The sequence below is a fragment of the Tenrec ecaudatus genome, chromosome 4 (genome assembly GCF_050624435.1).
Source record: "Tenrec ecaudatus isolate mTenEca1 chromosome 4, mTenEca1.hap1, whole genome shotgun sequence".
Lineage (NCBI taxonomy): Eukaryota > Metazoa > Chordata > Mammalia > Afrosoricida > Tenrecidae > Tenrec > Tenrec ecaudatus.
In genome coordinates, this window is record NC_134533.1 from 203,730,799 (window position 1) to 203,747,939 (window position 17,141).

At 45.2% G+C, this 17,141-nt stretch overlaps 1 protein-coding gene across 1 annotated transcript in view; it reads left to right on the forward strand.

The window, feature by feature from the left end:
- The first annotated feature begins 853 nt into the window (after window positions 1–853).
- Window positions 854–17,141, forward strand: part of DOCK3 (dedicator of cytokinesis 3) — a 158,007-nt gene continuing 141,719 nt past the window's right edge. Inside the window, exons 1-2 of the mRNA XM_075547434.1 lie at window positions 854–890; window positions 1,397–1,551. Coding sequence (XP_075403549.1) covers window positions 1,406–1,551 — 146 coding nt within the window. The 5' untranslated portion in view covers window positions 854–890; window positions 1,397–1,405. The remainder of the gene's footprint in view (window positions 891–1,396; window positions 1,552–17,141) is intronic.

The window sequence follows — 17,141 nt, forward strand, 5'->3', positions numbered from 1 at the left end:
TTGAATGCCCAGTTGACAAGTGAGGCAACTGAGGCACACAGGTGGTAGGTCTGAGTCAAGTTCAAAACCAGGTGTCCTGACTGCAGTGCACACATCCCTACCAATTAAGTCAATCTGCTCCCCAATTTTAATTTGAAACTCAACCATAGCTGTGCGAGAAATAGAAGGCAGACTTTCATCTCAAAACCCTCTTGGCGAGATTCAGCAACTTGTCTGCGGGTTCACAGCTCAGGAGTGGTGTCGCTGGGAGGGGTCTGCTTCAAACTCTCTGCCAGCAGCAGGAACAGCGCCGAGAGAGAGAGAGAGACATGAGCGAGAGTCTCTTTCCATTAAAGGTTATGCTTCCTCTGGAAGCGAAAGCCTGAAGAAGCTAGTCGGGAAGCCTGCCAGAACAAGAATCCTGTAGCATAAGGCACCACCTGTGCCTTGGCTGATCCTCAGGTCTGGGGAGCTTCGGCTGGAATTCTGACCCCACCCCTTTCCTTCTGTGTGACTTTCAGCAGGTCGCTCCATTCCATTCTAAACCAGTGGTTCTCAACCTTCCTAATGCCACAATCCTTTAGTTCAGGTTCTCATGTGGTGGTGAACCCCCAACCATAAAACTATTTTCATTGCTACTTTATAACTGTCATTTTGCTACTGTTATGAATCGGGTGGACCACAGGTTGAGAACCGCTGCTCTAAGCCTTGGTTGCCTCCAGAAAATGTGAATGACTTCTAAATGAAATGACTGCAGCTGCCTGGTAGTATAACAGATGTTTAATCTGTGTTAATATTCTCCCCAACTGAGTGAGAGACAGATAGATAATGTCCATGTGACATACAATGTTTTTTTTTTCTTTCCATAGCACCTATCTAGCCGGCAGAGTGTTCAGCAGAGTACCTCCCAGGTAAGCAGCCTGTCCCTCTGCCCTTCCCTCCTTTGAAGAAGTCGCACCGTGTGCGGCTGCTCCAGGAAATGACAGGCACCACTGGTATAGTGCCTTTCATCTAAGGAGCCTGGCCAGTCGGCACGCCCCTGTGCCAATTTACATAAGCGCGGTCAAAAGAGAGTGGACCGAGATGGAAATCAATCCACCTAGGAGAAATGGAGACTGTTATTTGAGACAGTAGCAGTATAGCTCATCTAGCGGTATAAATCAATTGCATTAGTGTCATGACAGCGCCTCCAGGAAATGCCTTTGAGAGTGGTTCCCTGGAGACGGTGGGGGCACTTGTGATTCCGGCCACATGCTTGTCCACCTTGACCCAAGCCCGCCCCGTCCAGCACCCCCTGGCAGAGAACACAACGCCTGTCGGCAGCATGAGGAGGAGGAGTCGCTTCACCTTCATCGTCCTCATGGTGGATGGCCTGACTCCCTGAAAGGGCACTGATGCTCTTTGCCTTCCTCATTAGGTGGATACAATGCGGCCACGTCATGGGGAAACCTGTCGGATGCCGGTGCCGCATCACTTCTTCCTGAGCCTGAAAAGCTTCACCTACAACACCATTGGGGAGGACACGGACGTCTTCTTTTCCTTGTATGATATGAGAGAAGGCAAGCAGATCAGGTAAGCGTGGCTGCAGGTCCTGGTGCAGTCAAGACTGTGTTAGGATGGTACAGACTGGGTCATAGCGCCCTGGTCCTCCAAGGAGAGCGCTGCCCAGAGGAGTCAAAACAAGACAGTCACCTCTCATGAGCTAGCAGTTGGGCACCAAGTTCCCGGTGTCGCCTGCAATCCTCAGAGCCCTACCAGATGGTGGTGGCTACTTCTTCATTTCTTTCCTATGCCCATTTCCACATGGGAGCTAAAATCAAAGGCTTAGCAAGTACCCCATCAGGGAGAAACGATGGGCTGGCATTCAGTGCCAGGGGGAAAAGCACATGAGAAGCAGAGAAAAGCAAATGCAGCGTCAGGAGCCAGCCCCAGAGCACAGGAAGCCCTGGGCCAATGGGGGAGAGAGGCTGCACAGGGAAGTCAACAGATGGCCCCGCCTCCTCTCAGAGGGCATGGGTACTCAAGGCCAATCCATCCCCGTGATGGACTGACACCTTCTGCACAGAGGGGAAACTGACCTGCCTCTGACCTTGCTCTTGGGGTGGAGCAGAGGCCAAGGAAGGGGGCCGTAGATCACGGCTCTCGGTCGAGCGATGAGCCCCTGGGCAACCGCAGTTAGGGCACTGCTCTCCCTCTTGGCATTTAGAAACCCAGCATATAGTTGAGCTTCCCTATCTGTAAAGGCCAGCAAGCTTCGATGGGGATGAAATGGCCCTCACACCCAAGGTGCAGTGTGGAGGGTCCATCCACTACTCGTGGGTTGTCTTCTCCGTGGGGCGGTGCAAAATAAATCTTGAGTTGTTTTTATGTTGCTTCGGCTCTCCCTGGGTTTGTTGGTGTTTTAAGTTTGTTTTTCTTGTACTTCAAATTTGAGAAACATGGTTCCACTTTTTACACTTGTATGTTAAATGTGAGAAAATTAAGATGGGAAGGTATAACAGAGTCCAAAAGAAAACCAGTGCGTGCTCCACAATGCCTCTGATCATGACCCAAAACAAACAAACCCTGCAGGTAAAATGAAACAGAGAAACCGTTACAGCACCATGCTTCACACTGGAATGGAGGTAAAATGATAGTCTGCTGGTCAGGGCCCATCCACCTTGCCATCCAGGGCTGTCAGCGTGGTCCCTGGAAGCTGTGGTAGAGAAAGCAGCAGAGGTGGTGGCAGCAGCTGCAGCTGCATGCAGACAAGGCTCCGGGTCAGGGCTGTGTGGATGTGTAGGCTCTGACTGCCCTTGTTTTTCTATTAGACCAATGATTGGTGAACCTATTTATTGTGTGTATGTGTAGGATCCTTTTGTTAAGTTCAATTTTCTAAGAAAGTCTGGATCATGAAACAGGGAGAACAGAACTCCTCCACTGTTAACATGGGAGAGGAGGTCACAGGGCTCTCACCAGGCCCTTCGAAGGCCCACTTGGACCCTGTGGGACCCTGGGTTGTAGTTGAAAAGCTAGAGCCTCCCATCTGAAGGACTGCGTCATCTTGCTCTGCTGCTAACTCTCGCACCTGTGCCCAGGCCATGTTTGACTGACAAGATCCAAGCCCATCAGAACCACCCTACTGCTTTTGGGTCACGGTCCACAGGGGGCCTCTGCCACCGTCCATTGTTAGAGCTCTCAGCTTATGCTTTATAATTTAGCCCTAAGATACTAGAAACCATTTTTAAAGAAGAAAGGTTTCTGACTAAACTATTGAATTGTATGATGTCTGGATTATGTTCTAATAAAATAGTTTTAAAATAATAAAATTTACAAATAAGAAGAAAAGTTAAAGACCAAATTCTCCAGTGTTTGTCAAAAAAGTCATTTAGCAATCCGTGAACGTAGGAGAATTGTAACACCTTTCTGGGGTCCTTGGTTGAAAATATCACCCAGTTTGCGCAGTTAAGAGCTAGAGCTGAAACGCTGCTCATTATGTAACAGTCCGCAGAATTTTAGATACAGATATAAAATTGGTAATTTTTTGGGGTCTTTCCAGTAGGATTTGTGTAGCTGCATAAACTGAAAGGGAAAAAAAAAGTAGAGCCTTGAGCCCCTGTGACCAGAGTCCAGCTTTTATTATGGTTAGCTACTACACTGGCCTTCTGTTTCTCACAGCAGTTCTCAGAAGTCCCTGATGGGTTGGTGTGCCCCGTCAGGGGGAGAGTATTGACCCAGAGCAATTGGCTGAATTATTGCTTTTCGTCAGGGGAGCTCCTTGAGCGACTGTCTTTTCTGTCCAGTGTTGGTGATCTGGTCTCCAATCAAAGGATCCTCCTCTGGTGCTCGGTTTTGCCATGACAGCCCTCTGTGCGTGCCAGCTAACCCGGGGGGCAGGGGAAGCCGGTCAAGAACGGAGCAGATACTCCTTCACTGCAGGCGTCACTCCTGGTCCACAGACACACCTGGCCGCGGAGTGCATCCTGGCATACATCGATCGCTAAGCACTGGGGGATGTACTGGGGTTGAGGAGCAGCCGCTGGGCGATCCCCGGTAGCTCTGTCTAGCGTTGGTGACTTTTCACAGCTCAAAACAGCCTGAAGCTCTGGTGTCTAAATCTTGGCAGCGAGGCCTCCTCTGAGTCCTCATGCCCTTCCTCTGGGCGTCAGTCTTTGGGTGCCCTCAGACACTTCTGCCTCCACGTGTCTGACATGGCTCCCTCCTCTCTGCCTGTCCTTTTAAATCAGCTGAAAGACATCATTGTTGCTGAGCCATCCAGGCCCTCCCGGGCTGCTTCTTCTCACTGATCACAGTGTCCTGTGAACTTCTACCGAGGGGACATCGATCAAACAATACCACCCCTCCCTCCATCCTCATGGGCTCCCTGCACAGATCCCTCACATTTCTCCTCGAGCGGACGCTTTCTGACCCCACAGTCTCCTGCCCTAAGTCATTTTCACCACACATCTCTTTTTAAAGCGGACATCTGTCCGTGTCAGCCGCTACTGACCCCAAAACCCCACGATGCTTGTAGCCCGAAAGACACAGTGTGACAGGATTCTGCCTGGCTCTCTAATCCATTGTGTGCGATGGATCTTCCTTCACTCCTGACGACTTACGCGGCTTTCTGGAGGCGTCCAGTGCTCCTTTAAGCCTCTCTGCTCTGTGGACTCCGGGAGCACGTCCACCCTTTTAAAACTCTGCTTTCTGAAAGTGTTCTCAATATGTGCGTGCTTCCTCCATTCCCAGGACTCCACCTAGCCTAGACCTAGCTTTAAAGGATCCCTGCCAGTGCTGTGAATTAAGCATTGGGCCACTAGTCCAGGACTGGAAATTCAGTCTCATCCATTGCCCCACGAGAGAAAGAAAAGGCAGCCTCATAAATATCTACAATCTCAGAAGCCCTACAGAGCAATTTTTTCTTTTAAAAAAATTAACAGTTTTATTGACACTTCATCCACATCACACATTTCAGTAATTCAATCATTTCGAGAAAAGTTGTAAAATCAATTTTAGAACATTTTCTTCTTCTTTGTACTGAATATTAGTCATGTAATTTTTAAAATTGTGACAAAAATATACACAATAAAGCATTCTCCAATTCAACAACTTCTACAAGTCTAATTCAATGCCATTGATTTTACTTTTCATGCTGTACAGCCAGTATTGATCTCCTTTTCCAAATTATTCCACCACCACTAACATAAACTCAGTGCACCCTCAAAGCAAAAACCCAGCTTTGGAGCAATTCCACTGTGTTTGTAGGGTGATGATGAGTCCGTGTCACCTCAGTGGTAGTGAGCCTTCCCGAGCTGCACCCCATCACTGCACATCATGGTGTGATTGTGTGTGCACCTTCCTCCCACTGCGGTGGGACTTCCTAGTGTCTCTCTTCAGTGCTCAGTACAGCATTTGGAATATCATTAGCATCCAATAAATACTTACTGAACTTATGAACAAATAGATGTAGCTATCGCATAAGTGTCAATTAACCGTGTTGTACCAACAAAAGATCATTTAATAGTTTAGTAAGCTCTTCAGCTCTACCAGTATGTGCCCACAGGAACCCTACTTGCCCAGCAAGCTTCTCCCTGAAATAGCTCAGCCTCTGCATCATCTAGTTCTTCTAGTCTCAGGTTCATGGGGGTTGGGGGGGGCCTGCGGCTTATAGTCCTCTGGACCAATTGGACCCTGTGCTTGTAATTGTCTTCACTCTTCTTTGTTCTGAATGGATAGAGGCCGCCTTAGAGGATTGCTCACAAGCTTTCACTCCCCCAGTTGTTGCTCACCCACGTAGATGTACACCACTTTCTCTGTGGACTATGTTGTGCCAACCGACTTTGTGCCCCAAGACTCTGGTCCTCAGCCCACAGGTATGACTTGTTCCCTCCAGATGCTTGCTTATAGCTAAGAAGTTTCTATAGCTTTGCTCCCTGTGTGCTCTACCTTATTCAGGATACATTTGCAACATATATGAATACATGTGTAGAAATATTCTCTGTCAAACTGGTGTTTATTTGAGGGTACAGTCTCATTCTCCATTTCACCCCTGTCTGGCTCATTGGATATTGTTAGTACTGTTATTGTCGTATCGTGAAACAGTCACAAGCATTTCTTCATGTTTCTTGGCCCTGAATGTTTTCTTGGGTGAAGATAGCATTTACCTCTGTTTCTGAGTCTTCCTAGTGGCTTCCTTTGCCTTGATCCTTTTTCCTGACCCCACCCCTACCCCTCCCCTTTATTGTTTATTGCTTTCCCCTTCGCCCTAGTTAATGTGTGAGTTGGAATCAGTAGCAGTGAATTTGGTTTCTTGTACCTTGTAGTTCAGTGTGCCCCGAAGTGGGTAACAAACACTGTGCCCTGAGAGACTTTGGAGTGACCCAGGAGGGCTGCAAAAGCAGGGGCCAACACTTTATCCTGGATGATGGGATTACAGCACATGTGTGTTTCATTGTCAGGGTGCTGCATAAGTGTCTCTCTGAAAAGGTCTTGGTAGGCCAAGTAAGTTTGGGAGCCTGTACTCCATTTAGTGATTCAACCTCCCACTCCTGATCACCTTCAGAGAATGTTTCTTTTTATGTTGGAACTTTTTCTTAGCTCACTATAATAGTGGTCCTCACACAGTACTCATTTCCTTACGACTGACTCATTCCACTCAGCATAAAGGCCTCCAGGTTCATCTGTGTATGCGGCGTTTTACAGATTCTTCATTATTTCCAGTGCTTCATTGTATGTGCCAGAGTTTATTTCTCTGTTCATTCATTCGTAGCTACACATGTAAGTTGTTTTCATCTTTCTGCTACGTGAAGGGTGTTGTGACGAACAAGAGTTGGCACATTGCTGTCCTGCCATGGCTCACCTTCCTCTAGGATATAGACCAGGAACTGAGATTGCTGGATCACACAGTTTTTATTTCCGTCCCATGCTGCTTTCCTCAGTGGCTGTACCGTTTTACAGTTCTGCCAGCAGTGTGGGAACATGCCACTCTCCACACCTTCACCAACATTTGTTATTTGCTCTTTGTAATTTTAAAACATTTTGTCATTAATGCCAGGGTGCGATGACTTTACATTGTTATTTTGATTTGCACAGATCTTTAAAATTTATAAAACTTCTATTAAAAAGTTTTAATAGAAAACTATTAACTCCTAGACAACATAAAGACAATAAGGCAACTTAAAAATTAGCAAAGGATATCAACAGACACTTCACCAAAGAAGACACTTAGGTGGCCAACAAACACATGCAGAAATGCTTTAAAAAAGAAAAGAAATGCCTGTGCCCATCAGCCATCAGCCTCGCTGCCGTCTCGTCGATTTGAGTTTACTGGCGATGGCCACACACGTGGTTCCTGGCCTTGTTGGCTCTGAGTGTCTTCTCTGGTGAAGTGTTCGTGTCCTTTGCTAATTTTTAAGTTGCAATGTTTGTCTTTATGCTGTCCAGGTGTTAGCATTTTCTATAAGTTTTAGAGACGTGTCCTTTGTTTGGTTGGTCATTGCCCCAAATGTTTCCTTGCCCCAGTCTGTGGGTCCCCTTTTGACTCCCTTGGGGAACTCTTGTGATGTGCATAAACACCAAGTTTTTATGAGGCTCCAGTCATGTAATCTGTAGTTCTAGTTCTGTTTGATCACATACACAGGCCGTGTACTGGGCCCCTAAGATTGCCCCTGGTGTGCATCAGGTCTTCGATCCACTGTGAGCTCATTTTGGATCCAGTTGGAAAACGGGCACTGTTCAAGTGCTACAAAAGTTAAAGACTCCTGGAACTGCCCGAGTTTTCAAGTTTGGGGTAATACTTTGTGATTTAAAGTAACTGGCAGGAATCTTAAGGAAAGACAACTACATGAAAATATCACAAACATCGACTTTTCTCTATGTGCAGAAAACTATAGCAAAATATATTTTAATTCATATCTCTTGTCTTTCTTCATCCATCCAGCTAGACAGTGGAATGATAAAGAAGTAGGAGAGGAGTAGTCAGAATTTAAAATAGTCGTTCTATTTCCCTGATTTTGTGTCCTCTTCCTTCTATATGAAACTCATTGCTTTTATTGAAAAAAAATTATATACATTTTTATGATTTTAAACCATTTTTGAAATTTGATTCATAATTACCTCTCAATCACCTCCCCACAAAGAGTAAAACAAATTCTCTTTTAGACTAGTGTTTGTCAATTGACCTCTATTTGATTGGACTCAAAAGCACCTGTCTTTACTATTACATGGATTTCCTTATAAGAGCACTAGTATTGTGTGCCCATTTTGTCTCCTCTGGAGCGCTGCTGTACCAGTTAGTTGCCTGGTTCTCTCACTGGGCCCTACACTGAGCTGAGTGCCAGGAAGCCTCAGGGCCCCAACGATTGATTCTGTCCCTTAGCCGGCTTTTTCTGTAGAGCCTCTGTATGTCAGGCTCTTCTGCTAGGCCTTTGGAATATAAAATTGCCCTAAAAAAACTTACTTATTTTAATTACCATGTGAAAACACCAATGTTAGCAACTTTTGCATGGATACTATGCAAAGCAAGCTAAAAGGCCTGCCTTCTTACCCTCCTAGAGTTTAGTCAGCATTCAAAATATCCTTATGTTGAATTAAATTTTTCTTGAAAATCAGCGACTTCTATAATTAAAGTATAGGCAGTAGGTAAGGAAATATCTTGGGAGCTACATCTGACCACCTCTGACCAGTAGGGAAAAGGAGAACCCAATTTCACGTCCACCCAAGGGTGATGGGAAGTAGAGGTCAGACATGGCTCCACGCTCTAACCTGTTTGATCCTACTCTAACACCCACTGCCTCTCCCTAGGGCACCCTACTTCTCTGGTGGGTTTGATAACTTGTTGCAGTGGCCACACAAAATCCAGACAGTGCAGTGACGTTAGGTTACAAGTCAGGATCAAAAAGTTAAAGATACAGTTCTCCCAGTGTAGCTGGAGCACGTCTTCCCACCTGTACCTCAAGGCACCTTGCTTTCAACCTCAGCCTCAACCTTGCAGCCCCTTGGTCTCTGACTTACTTGACAAGTGTTACAAAGCTCCTTCAGTGCTGATAATGCCCAAAAGGGATGCCACTCTGCCAGCCTCCTGCCCACCACACAACACAGCTTGACTTGTTCTGTAGGCCGGGAAGCCTCATGGTCTTCACGCTGCTCGTTCTGCTGCCTCGTTCTTTTTACAAGGATCTCAGATGTGTTTCTTTCATGAGTCTTCTTTTTAATCGTGAGGTGACTCCTTTTATACCTAGTGGGATGGGAAAACAGGCCAATTCTCTCATCAGAGTCCAAAAAACAATATTTGCATATTTATATCCAGTCATTTAGTGGGAATTACAGAGACTGTGCATAGAAGCCCTGGTGTCATAGTGGATGGGAGTTGGGCTGGTAACCACAAGGTCTGCAGTTTGGAACTATCAGCTGCTCCATGGGAGAAAGATGAGGTTTTCTACTCATCTGTAGAGAGTCTCAGTCTCAGAAACTCACAGGGACAGTTCCACCCTGCCCTGTAGGGTCACTGTGAGTGGACATTGACTCGGTGGCAATGAGTTTGGTTTTTGTTTTAATGCAAAAAGAGTCATATCTGGAAATTCAAATTGCAGCACCAGATACGAACATCTGGCTCATCTATAACCTGTAGTTACAAACCAACCCTGGTAAAGTCTATTACAATCGTTTATTATAACAAATGGGTACCACTTGGCGACACATATAAAAATGTGGTAATTATGTTTCAGTGTACCTGGAAATGTTTCTTTAGTGCTTTTTAGTCATAAAAAGATGCACTCTGCTATAGACTAAAACAGACACTTGACTAACATTAGATGCAAACACACCTCACTGTCCCAACTATGTACAAATAGCATTTACAGACAGATTTGGGAGTGGAACTCATCCGTACTCTGCAATTGCCAATAAAGGGCTTGGTCTCAGTCAATCAGTCAGTCTATTCAGATGAGATCATCTGCGCCTTTGAAAATCTCAGGAGCCCCTTGAGAGAAATTCTCTTTTAAAAATGATAAGTTGGCACTTTGTTTAACATACAATTTTGTTTCTCCCTGTAGAAGAGGTCATATCCTCAATGTAGCTGGAGCTTATCCACAGAACCTGAGGCAGTCAATAATAGTTATCCAATTCAGTCACGATATCTGGACCAAGATCCTGTGAGTAGGATCTAGCCTTTCTTGATACTTGACCTGGCATGTAGATTCCAACCCACTGGTCAAAAGCCTCCCTCACCCCTCCCCAACCTGCCCAAATTTTCTGTGAGATTGAAAGAAATGAGAGAGGGGCTGGTACCCTAGTTAGGATGACTGCCAATAACAGTTTCTTTTTATACCCTGCTCTCTGTCTGTCACTACCAGCATATGTATCCTCCTTGAAAATCACAAGGATTTTAGGAGATTAAAAATCAGCTAGTTCTCTCTCCCACAAAGGAAGCCAGAGATCTGTGGTCTGTGTGATGAGGAAACCAAGCACTAGATATTTAAGTGAAACTTTTTCTAGTCCTCTTCCCTTTTCAGGATCCGCTGTTGCTGCTATAGGGTGGGCATTAGGCTGCTAACTGCAAGGTCAGTGGTTCAAACCCATCAGTTGCTCTGCAAAAGAAAGATGAGGCTGTTTTTTCTGCCATGGAGATTTATAGTCTCAGAAAGTTGTAGACTTATAGTATCCAAAAGCCCAGGTAGGGTGGCTGAATCAAAACGGACTCAATTGCAGTAGGGTTTTTGTTTGTTTTGTTCGGTTCTGTTTTCTTGGTAAGTTTTTTCATCTTTATGTAGATAGAATGAGTGCAAATAGGGCTTAAAGAGTGAATGAGAAAGAAGTGACCTAAGGAGTGAGGTGTACTGGCGCAAGCCTTGGTGTTTCCACCACCCACCTCGTGTGCACGTGAGAGTTCCAAGGGCACGAGGAAGGCAGGAGGAGGACTGTACATTTGAGTGGGGGTGTTGGTGAAGGTATTGGAAGCTCCATGAACTGCCAGTTTGAAAGAAGTGTAGCCCACTTGTTCCTTAGAGGCAAGAGTGAGACTTTGTTTCCCCTCATCAGGAGAGGCAAGGCCCTAGAAAAGAGCATCCTGCTTAGTAGAGGGCCAGTGAAAATGAGGAAGACCGGCAGCAAGAGACAGGCCACAGCAAGCTGGGGCCGGGAGGCTGACGCGGGAGTGGGCAGTTTCCGTTGTGTGGTCCCCAAAGTCATTCACTGTGAGTGGGAACCAACGGACAGCACTTGATAGCAACCACGCGTGTGTGTCCTGTTCTACATCCTTGGTATGGCAACAAATAAAACACAGGAAACTTGTGCCCTCAGAACCTTACGTTCCAGTGGTAGAGGGACAGTCAATAAATAGAACAAATAGATTACATCAGATATTCAAAGGGATGGGTAGTAGGGAATAGAAAAAGTACAGTCTGAGGCAGAATTAACTATTGATCTGTGGAGTTTACAATGTTAAATGAGGAAGTCAGAGTATATCTTACGACAGACCATGGTGGGACTACTTCCCATCGGTATACGTAGTTTCTCCTGTTCTCATCCCTGGATCTCAGACTGACTTCTGGGCTACTGAAGTGGAGCCAAGAAATGACATCACAAGCAGTCTTGCCATCCTTGCTCAGAGGAGACCTTTGTAGTCACCCAGATGAGAGAGATCCGGGAGGGGGGGGAGCTTGAATTTTAGGCTGCTTTTCAAGAATTAGCATTTCAAGAGATGCTAAAGGAAGCTCTTCAGGAATATTGGAGGGAAATAAAGGAGAGATCTTCCAGAATTAATTGGAAATGGCAAAGGGGTAACTATGAAGGGCTAGGTGTGCTCATAATTTCTAAAAATATATATGATTATATAAAGTAAAATATTATCTTAAAGATGTTACGATGTAAGTGCATATAATGCATAGAACAATTGGCCTAAAACAGCGGTCTTCAACGTGTGGGTCGCGACCCCTTTGGGGATCTGAATGACCCTTTCACAGGAGTCACCTAAGAACATAGGAAAACACATAAATATTTCACAATATATAATTACATTTTGTTTCGTGATAAATCACTGTCCTTTAATTATGTTTGAGTATGTTCAGTTTGTAACAATGAAAATACATCCTGCATATCAGATGTTTACATGACGATTCGTAACTGCATCAAAGGTACAGTGATGAAGTAGCAACGAAAATAATGTCATGGTTGAGGGTCACCACCACATGAGGAGCTGTGTGAAAGGGTCGCGGCATGAGGAAGGTTGAGAACCGCTGGCCTAGAAGATGGTGTGAAGGTAATTTTGTCTATAGATACAAGGTTGCAACATTTTTCTGAAGTTAGAATCTATTAGCTGAAAAATGAAGCATGTGTAAAATAATGCAAAGAGGTAAAGCTAAAGGTCAATCAGGAACTTAAAGAGGAATTCCAGGCTATATTCGTGGAGCTGTTTGTGTGTTTGTGGTTCGCTTTACTCACATTCTGAAGTACTGTTCATGGGGTCTGTCAGAGCCAAGCTCGTGTTGAGTATTATTTTAAATATCATTGAAAAGAAATGAGTTGCCTCCATGAAGCAGCGACCGACATGAATCAGACTTTCTTAGAAAATTGCTGGGTGGCAGGGGTCAAAATCATAGATACTGGAGAAGAAAACAGGTAATTTGTGGATAACTCTTTATAACTAAATTAGCAATAAAATTGAATAAGTTTTTCAACTTATGTTGAAAGCTAGAAAATTGTCATAATATTCACACACTAATTTCGCCTTCATTTCTCCCTTAGAGTATTATATGTGTGTGCAAAAATGTCACAGAGCCTGCAATGAGCAGGCAACATTTTCAAATGAATAAAAGACTTTTTATAAGTGCTTAAGATGGAATCCCACTTTTAAGCCAATACTTGCAAGAATGGCTTTGTCTAGATTCCGGCTGAACTCAAGTTCAAAGCGTCTCTTCTTTCCTTCGTCTGTCCCTCTGCTGGGTGCCCAACGCCGCAGGGAGGGCAGTTCAAGGAGATGGCCGTCCTGTACTCCCACCCCCTTCAGACCACGGACTCCAGATTCCCACCAGCTAATGATCCCATCTGTCACTTTAAAGTTAATATTTTTCAACATCATTTTAAAATTCTCACATGCCAATGATAGGAAGATCTTTAGGAAATCTTCCTGTGCTGTTGTTTCCTCTTCATCCTTCCTCCGCTCCCCAGACTACAGTTTAGAAGCATAGACAATATTTAATCTAGTGTCTGACAGATTTAAAGACTTAATTTAGCTTTCAGGTTGAGTGAATTTTCCGTTCAGGAGGTAATAGAAAATTTTCTATTCCCTCTGAATGTGGTTGGCTGTGTTGTTTTGTTCCTACAAGCTCTGATACACTCCTCGGATGCTCTCAGATTGAAGTAAGATACATACCAGAGTAAACGGCAAGACGGTGCCTTCACAAGCAGCAGGAAGTGACAGGAAGTTACCAAATAGAAATAATATAAATTCTAGCAGCTTTAGCCCGAGGGCTAGTTTTACAACTGGGCCTATAGGAATGTGCATGTGTGTATATAGCAGGCGCTCGTTGTGGGGGGGGGGGGGTACCGGAGGAAGAACCTGCAACAATTCTGTGATTTTTCATTCTTCTCTCAGAAATATTCCTCTTACCTTGTTTTATGCCCAATGAAAAGGAAGAAATTGTGTAGTGAGTGATGATGTGGAACAAGCAAGATGCTAACATTCAAATAAAGAATGAACACAGGGAACGAAAGGATCAGCTGTGGGTCGTGAAGGGAGGGGAGCAGGCCTGGAAGACATGCTGCTCGATGCAGCACGTGGCAAGTACCCTTGCCGCTCCTCCTTAGCAGACGGTAGTGTCCTGATGGTGCCGTGTGCACGTCGGCGATTGCGGTGTCCTAATCCAAGGGCTGTTGCATTAGCTTCGTCCCCGGTCTGCTTGTTGAAGTCCCGTGCCTCAGCAGGAAGACTCGGAATGTCCTGGGCTCGGAGCTCCTAGCGAGATGGTTTCTTCCTGCAGTCTGTTGCACATGCCGTCAACTTCTACTGGTGCAAGAGTGGGTTCTCTGGGTTTTATCTTTTTCTAATTGCTAGATGACTTTGGGCATGAAATCAAGGTATTTCATTAAAGACATTATTACTTTAATTCGTGCTAAGAGAATGGTGTTACATGAGAATTTAGAGCTCAGACACACTTGGTTGAAGCATTCTCCCAGTTTGCACAGTGAGTAAGTTGGAAAGCAGTCAGTGGGGTAATCTGTGATTTTTCTCCCTGACAATTTTATTTTCCTGTCGTAATGCTCAGCTATATACTGAACCTCAGTTGTGTACTTACCTACGTCAGATACATTGTGTGGCCACAGTCTGTATCCTTGTTGAACAAGTTCTCGGCTAAATTGTGCTTTTCGGCCTTCACCTATGTATTGGCCCATTCCTTTGCTTAGCATTTCGTTCAGCACTGCTAGGTCTGGTCTACTCGTGGGAAGTCGGAAAGGACCCAGCTAGGAAGGTTCCGTTGTCTATATCTAGCGAAAGAGCTGTGCCTGATGACAAAGCTGCCCCTCGATCCAGAGGAAGAACTGCTGTTCCCGCACCACTGTGTCTGGTCTCTGAGGCCAGCATGATTGAATCTCTGCAGTGCTTCAGTAGGTTTGGCCTTCAGCTGAGTCTCAAACTGTGGGATAACTCCTCTTTTCCTCCGAGCTTCCCACACACAGGGAAATGCTTTCACAGAAGCATTGTGACCCAAATAGTGGGAATGGCACAGTTGGAGTGACTGACCACGGTGCTGCCCTGTCTCTCAGCAGGGCCTCACCTCATTTCCCCCATTTATCCACCCGTGTGCTTCTCAGTGTTGCATGGTTGTAATGGTTAGACTTGGGAGCCTGCCTGCCAGCACTGCAGTTCTTATGGAAAGTGGTCATTAAGGCAGAAGGCCCCTGAGCCTCCTTTGCCTCAACCTCAGCAGCCCTGGTTTTGTTCTTCATATGCAGGAATCATTACATTAGAAACCCAGTTGTAGCGGTCAGTTAATTTTCACGAGAAGAGCATGATTTCTAAGGACAGCGGTAAAAAACAAAAGCAATACAAACATTGCATTGAAACAGATTCTGATGTCCAGTGCCGCCCATGTGTTATATTCAGAGTGGAATTGCACCAGGGGGGTTCTGGGCTGGGGTCTGGGCCGCAGCAGCAGCCCTTGCTGAGTGCGTGGCCACTGGCTGAAAGGTGAGTAGGTTGCACCCACCCAGAGGTGCTTAGGAAGCCAGGCCTGGTGACCTGCCTCCAGCGCCTCATAGTGACACGCTGGTGAAGAGTGTCAAGTTTTGTTGGAAGAAGGGAAAGCTGGTTTAAAAAATAAATTTGGAGACCTCAGCAGTAGTCCCAGTTCATCTTTGTGAACCTCGGTGTGCATATTTGCTCTCTGTGCCTTCAATCAAGGAGGAAAACATGAAGAACTTGAGCAATACAGCTGAAGGATGTACCAGTAACTTGTAAGGTGAATCTGTAAAGAGACCTGTGAGAGATTGGTGTCAACAGGGAAGTCTGGTGTGGGAACTCTTTGCCTGGTTTCCAGCATCAGGCAGGTTATCACGAGGGCGAGGCTAAACGGTTGGCATTCATGTCATGGAGTTCCAGGTGAAAGTTGTAGAGATTAATCAAAAACACTGGGGGAATTTCTTTGAGTTACTTGAAGAGGATACTGCTATTTCCACGACAGTCGTTAGGAATTTTATACTCAGAGGATCAGAGACTCTCTCTCTGCCTCCGAATCTGAAACAGGCCAGTGTTCATTGACAGCTACCACATCTTTTCTGAAAAGATGTGTGACTTCTCATCTGTGGCTCAGCATGGGATAGTTAATATTGACCAGGAATTCTGGTTCAGTTCAGATCAAATGACCTTCACCTTAAGACACTGTTATATTGCTCACAGATTCAAAGCATGGGATTCATTTTTGAGAACTTTGCACGATGGTGTGAAATTAATGTAACGTCACATACTGTTCATTCATAGCTCATCATTTTCAAAACAAGCGAATGTAGACCGTCCCCTGTACCATTGCCTACTGAAGTGCTCTGTATGGTTCCTTCTCTCGAAGGACACGTTACAGCCAATTAGGAAGAAGAACTGCTTACCCAGGTGATTTAAAGGGAAAATTGACCTATTGCTCTCATGTGAAGGTGTGGGTATTTCTACAGTCTGGTGAATAAATAGTACTCTTTTGGCCACAGATCCTTTGGGACCTTTGGAGAATATAAGCAGTCACTGAACACGAGTTGGAAATACATTGGATCAGCCAGTATCAAACTGCTCGTGCAGAATGTATTATTACCTTTCACAATGTCAGGTTATGGAATCGAAGAGATCTGTGACGTATAACCGGCCCCAGTCAACACGTTAAAGGCTCTGAAAAGTTGCACTGGGTGAAAACCAACATAGTTTGCACCGTTCTTTGGCAGAGCAATGACTGCTAAATCATGGAACGTGGATTAGATAGAGAATCGCCTTCAAATGGCTTGAATTTTGTCAGAAAAGCAGTGTTTCTTTATCACAGCCATTGAAGGAAACACTTAGATGTACACCCAGAGCCCTTTTAAATGCAAAAGAATCACCCTGGGTGCTACAATTTGTGAAGAAGGTCCGGTAAGAACAGAAGCTCGAAGGACTAGGCAATGTGAAGCTCCTTGACACTGACCATGACAAGCCTCCTCTCATAACTGACGAGAAAGAGAGACATTCTTGGGGTTTGATAGGATCAGATATCCTGCCCACCTAAGAACTCAAATGCCCACCCCCGCTACTCCTTCATCTTTGGACAAGAGGCTGATATAATGCTTCTAAACAGCAGCCTGCTTTGTGGGTATCTGGCAGACCCCAAAAGCAGAGATTCACAGAGAATAGTCACATGATGGCGAGAGCGATGGGCTCTCTTTCTTTAAAGAAGAATAGGAAAATAATGGTAGGCATTCTTGAAAAGACACACACTCCCTAATTGCTTTCATATTTATATATCCATGATGATTGTTATCAGGTTAGCAGTTAATTGTATAGCATTAGCTAGGGGAGATCAGTCAGTGTAACAAATAGAAAAATTGTATTGTGGTTCAAACACAATGGAAGTTTTTGTCTTGTCTACACAAGTGACACCAGATGGGTGAATTTGTCGTAGGGAAGACCGCATTCACCCACCCACTCAGGGACCCAGATGATGAGCATTCTTCCA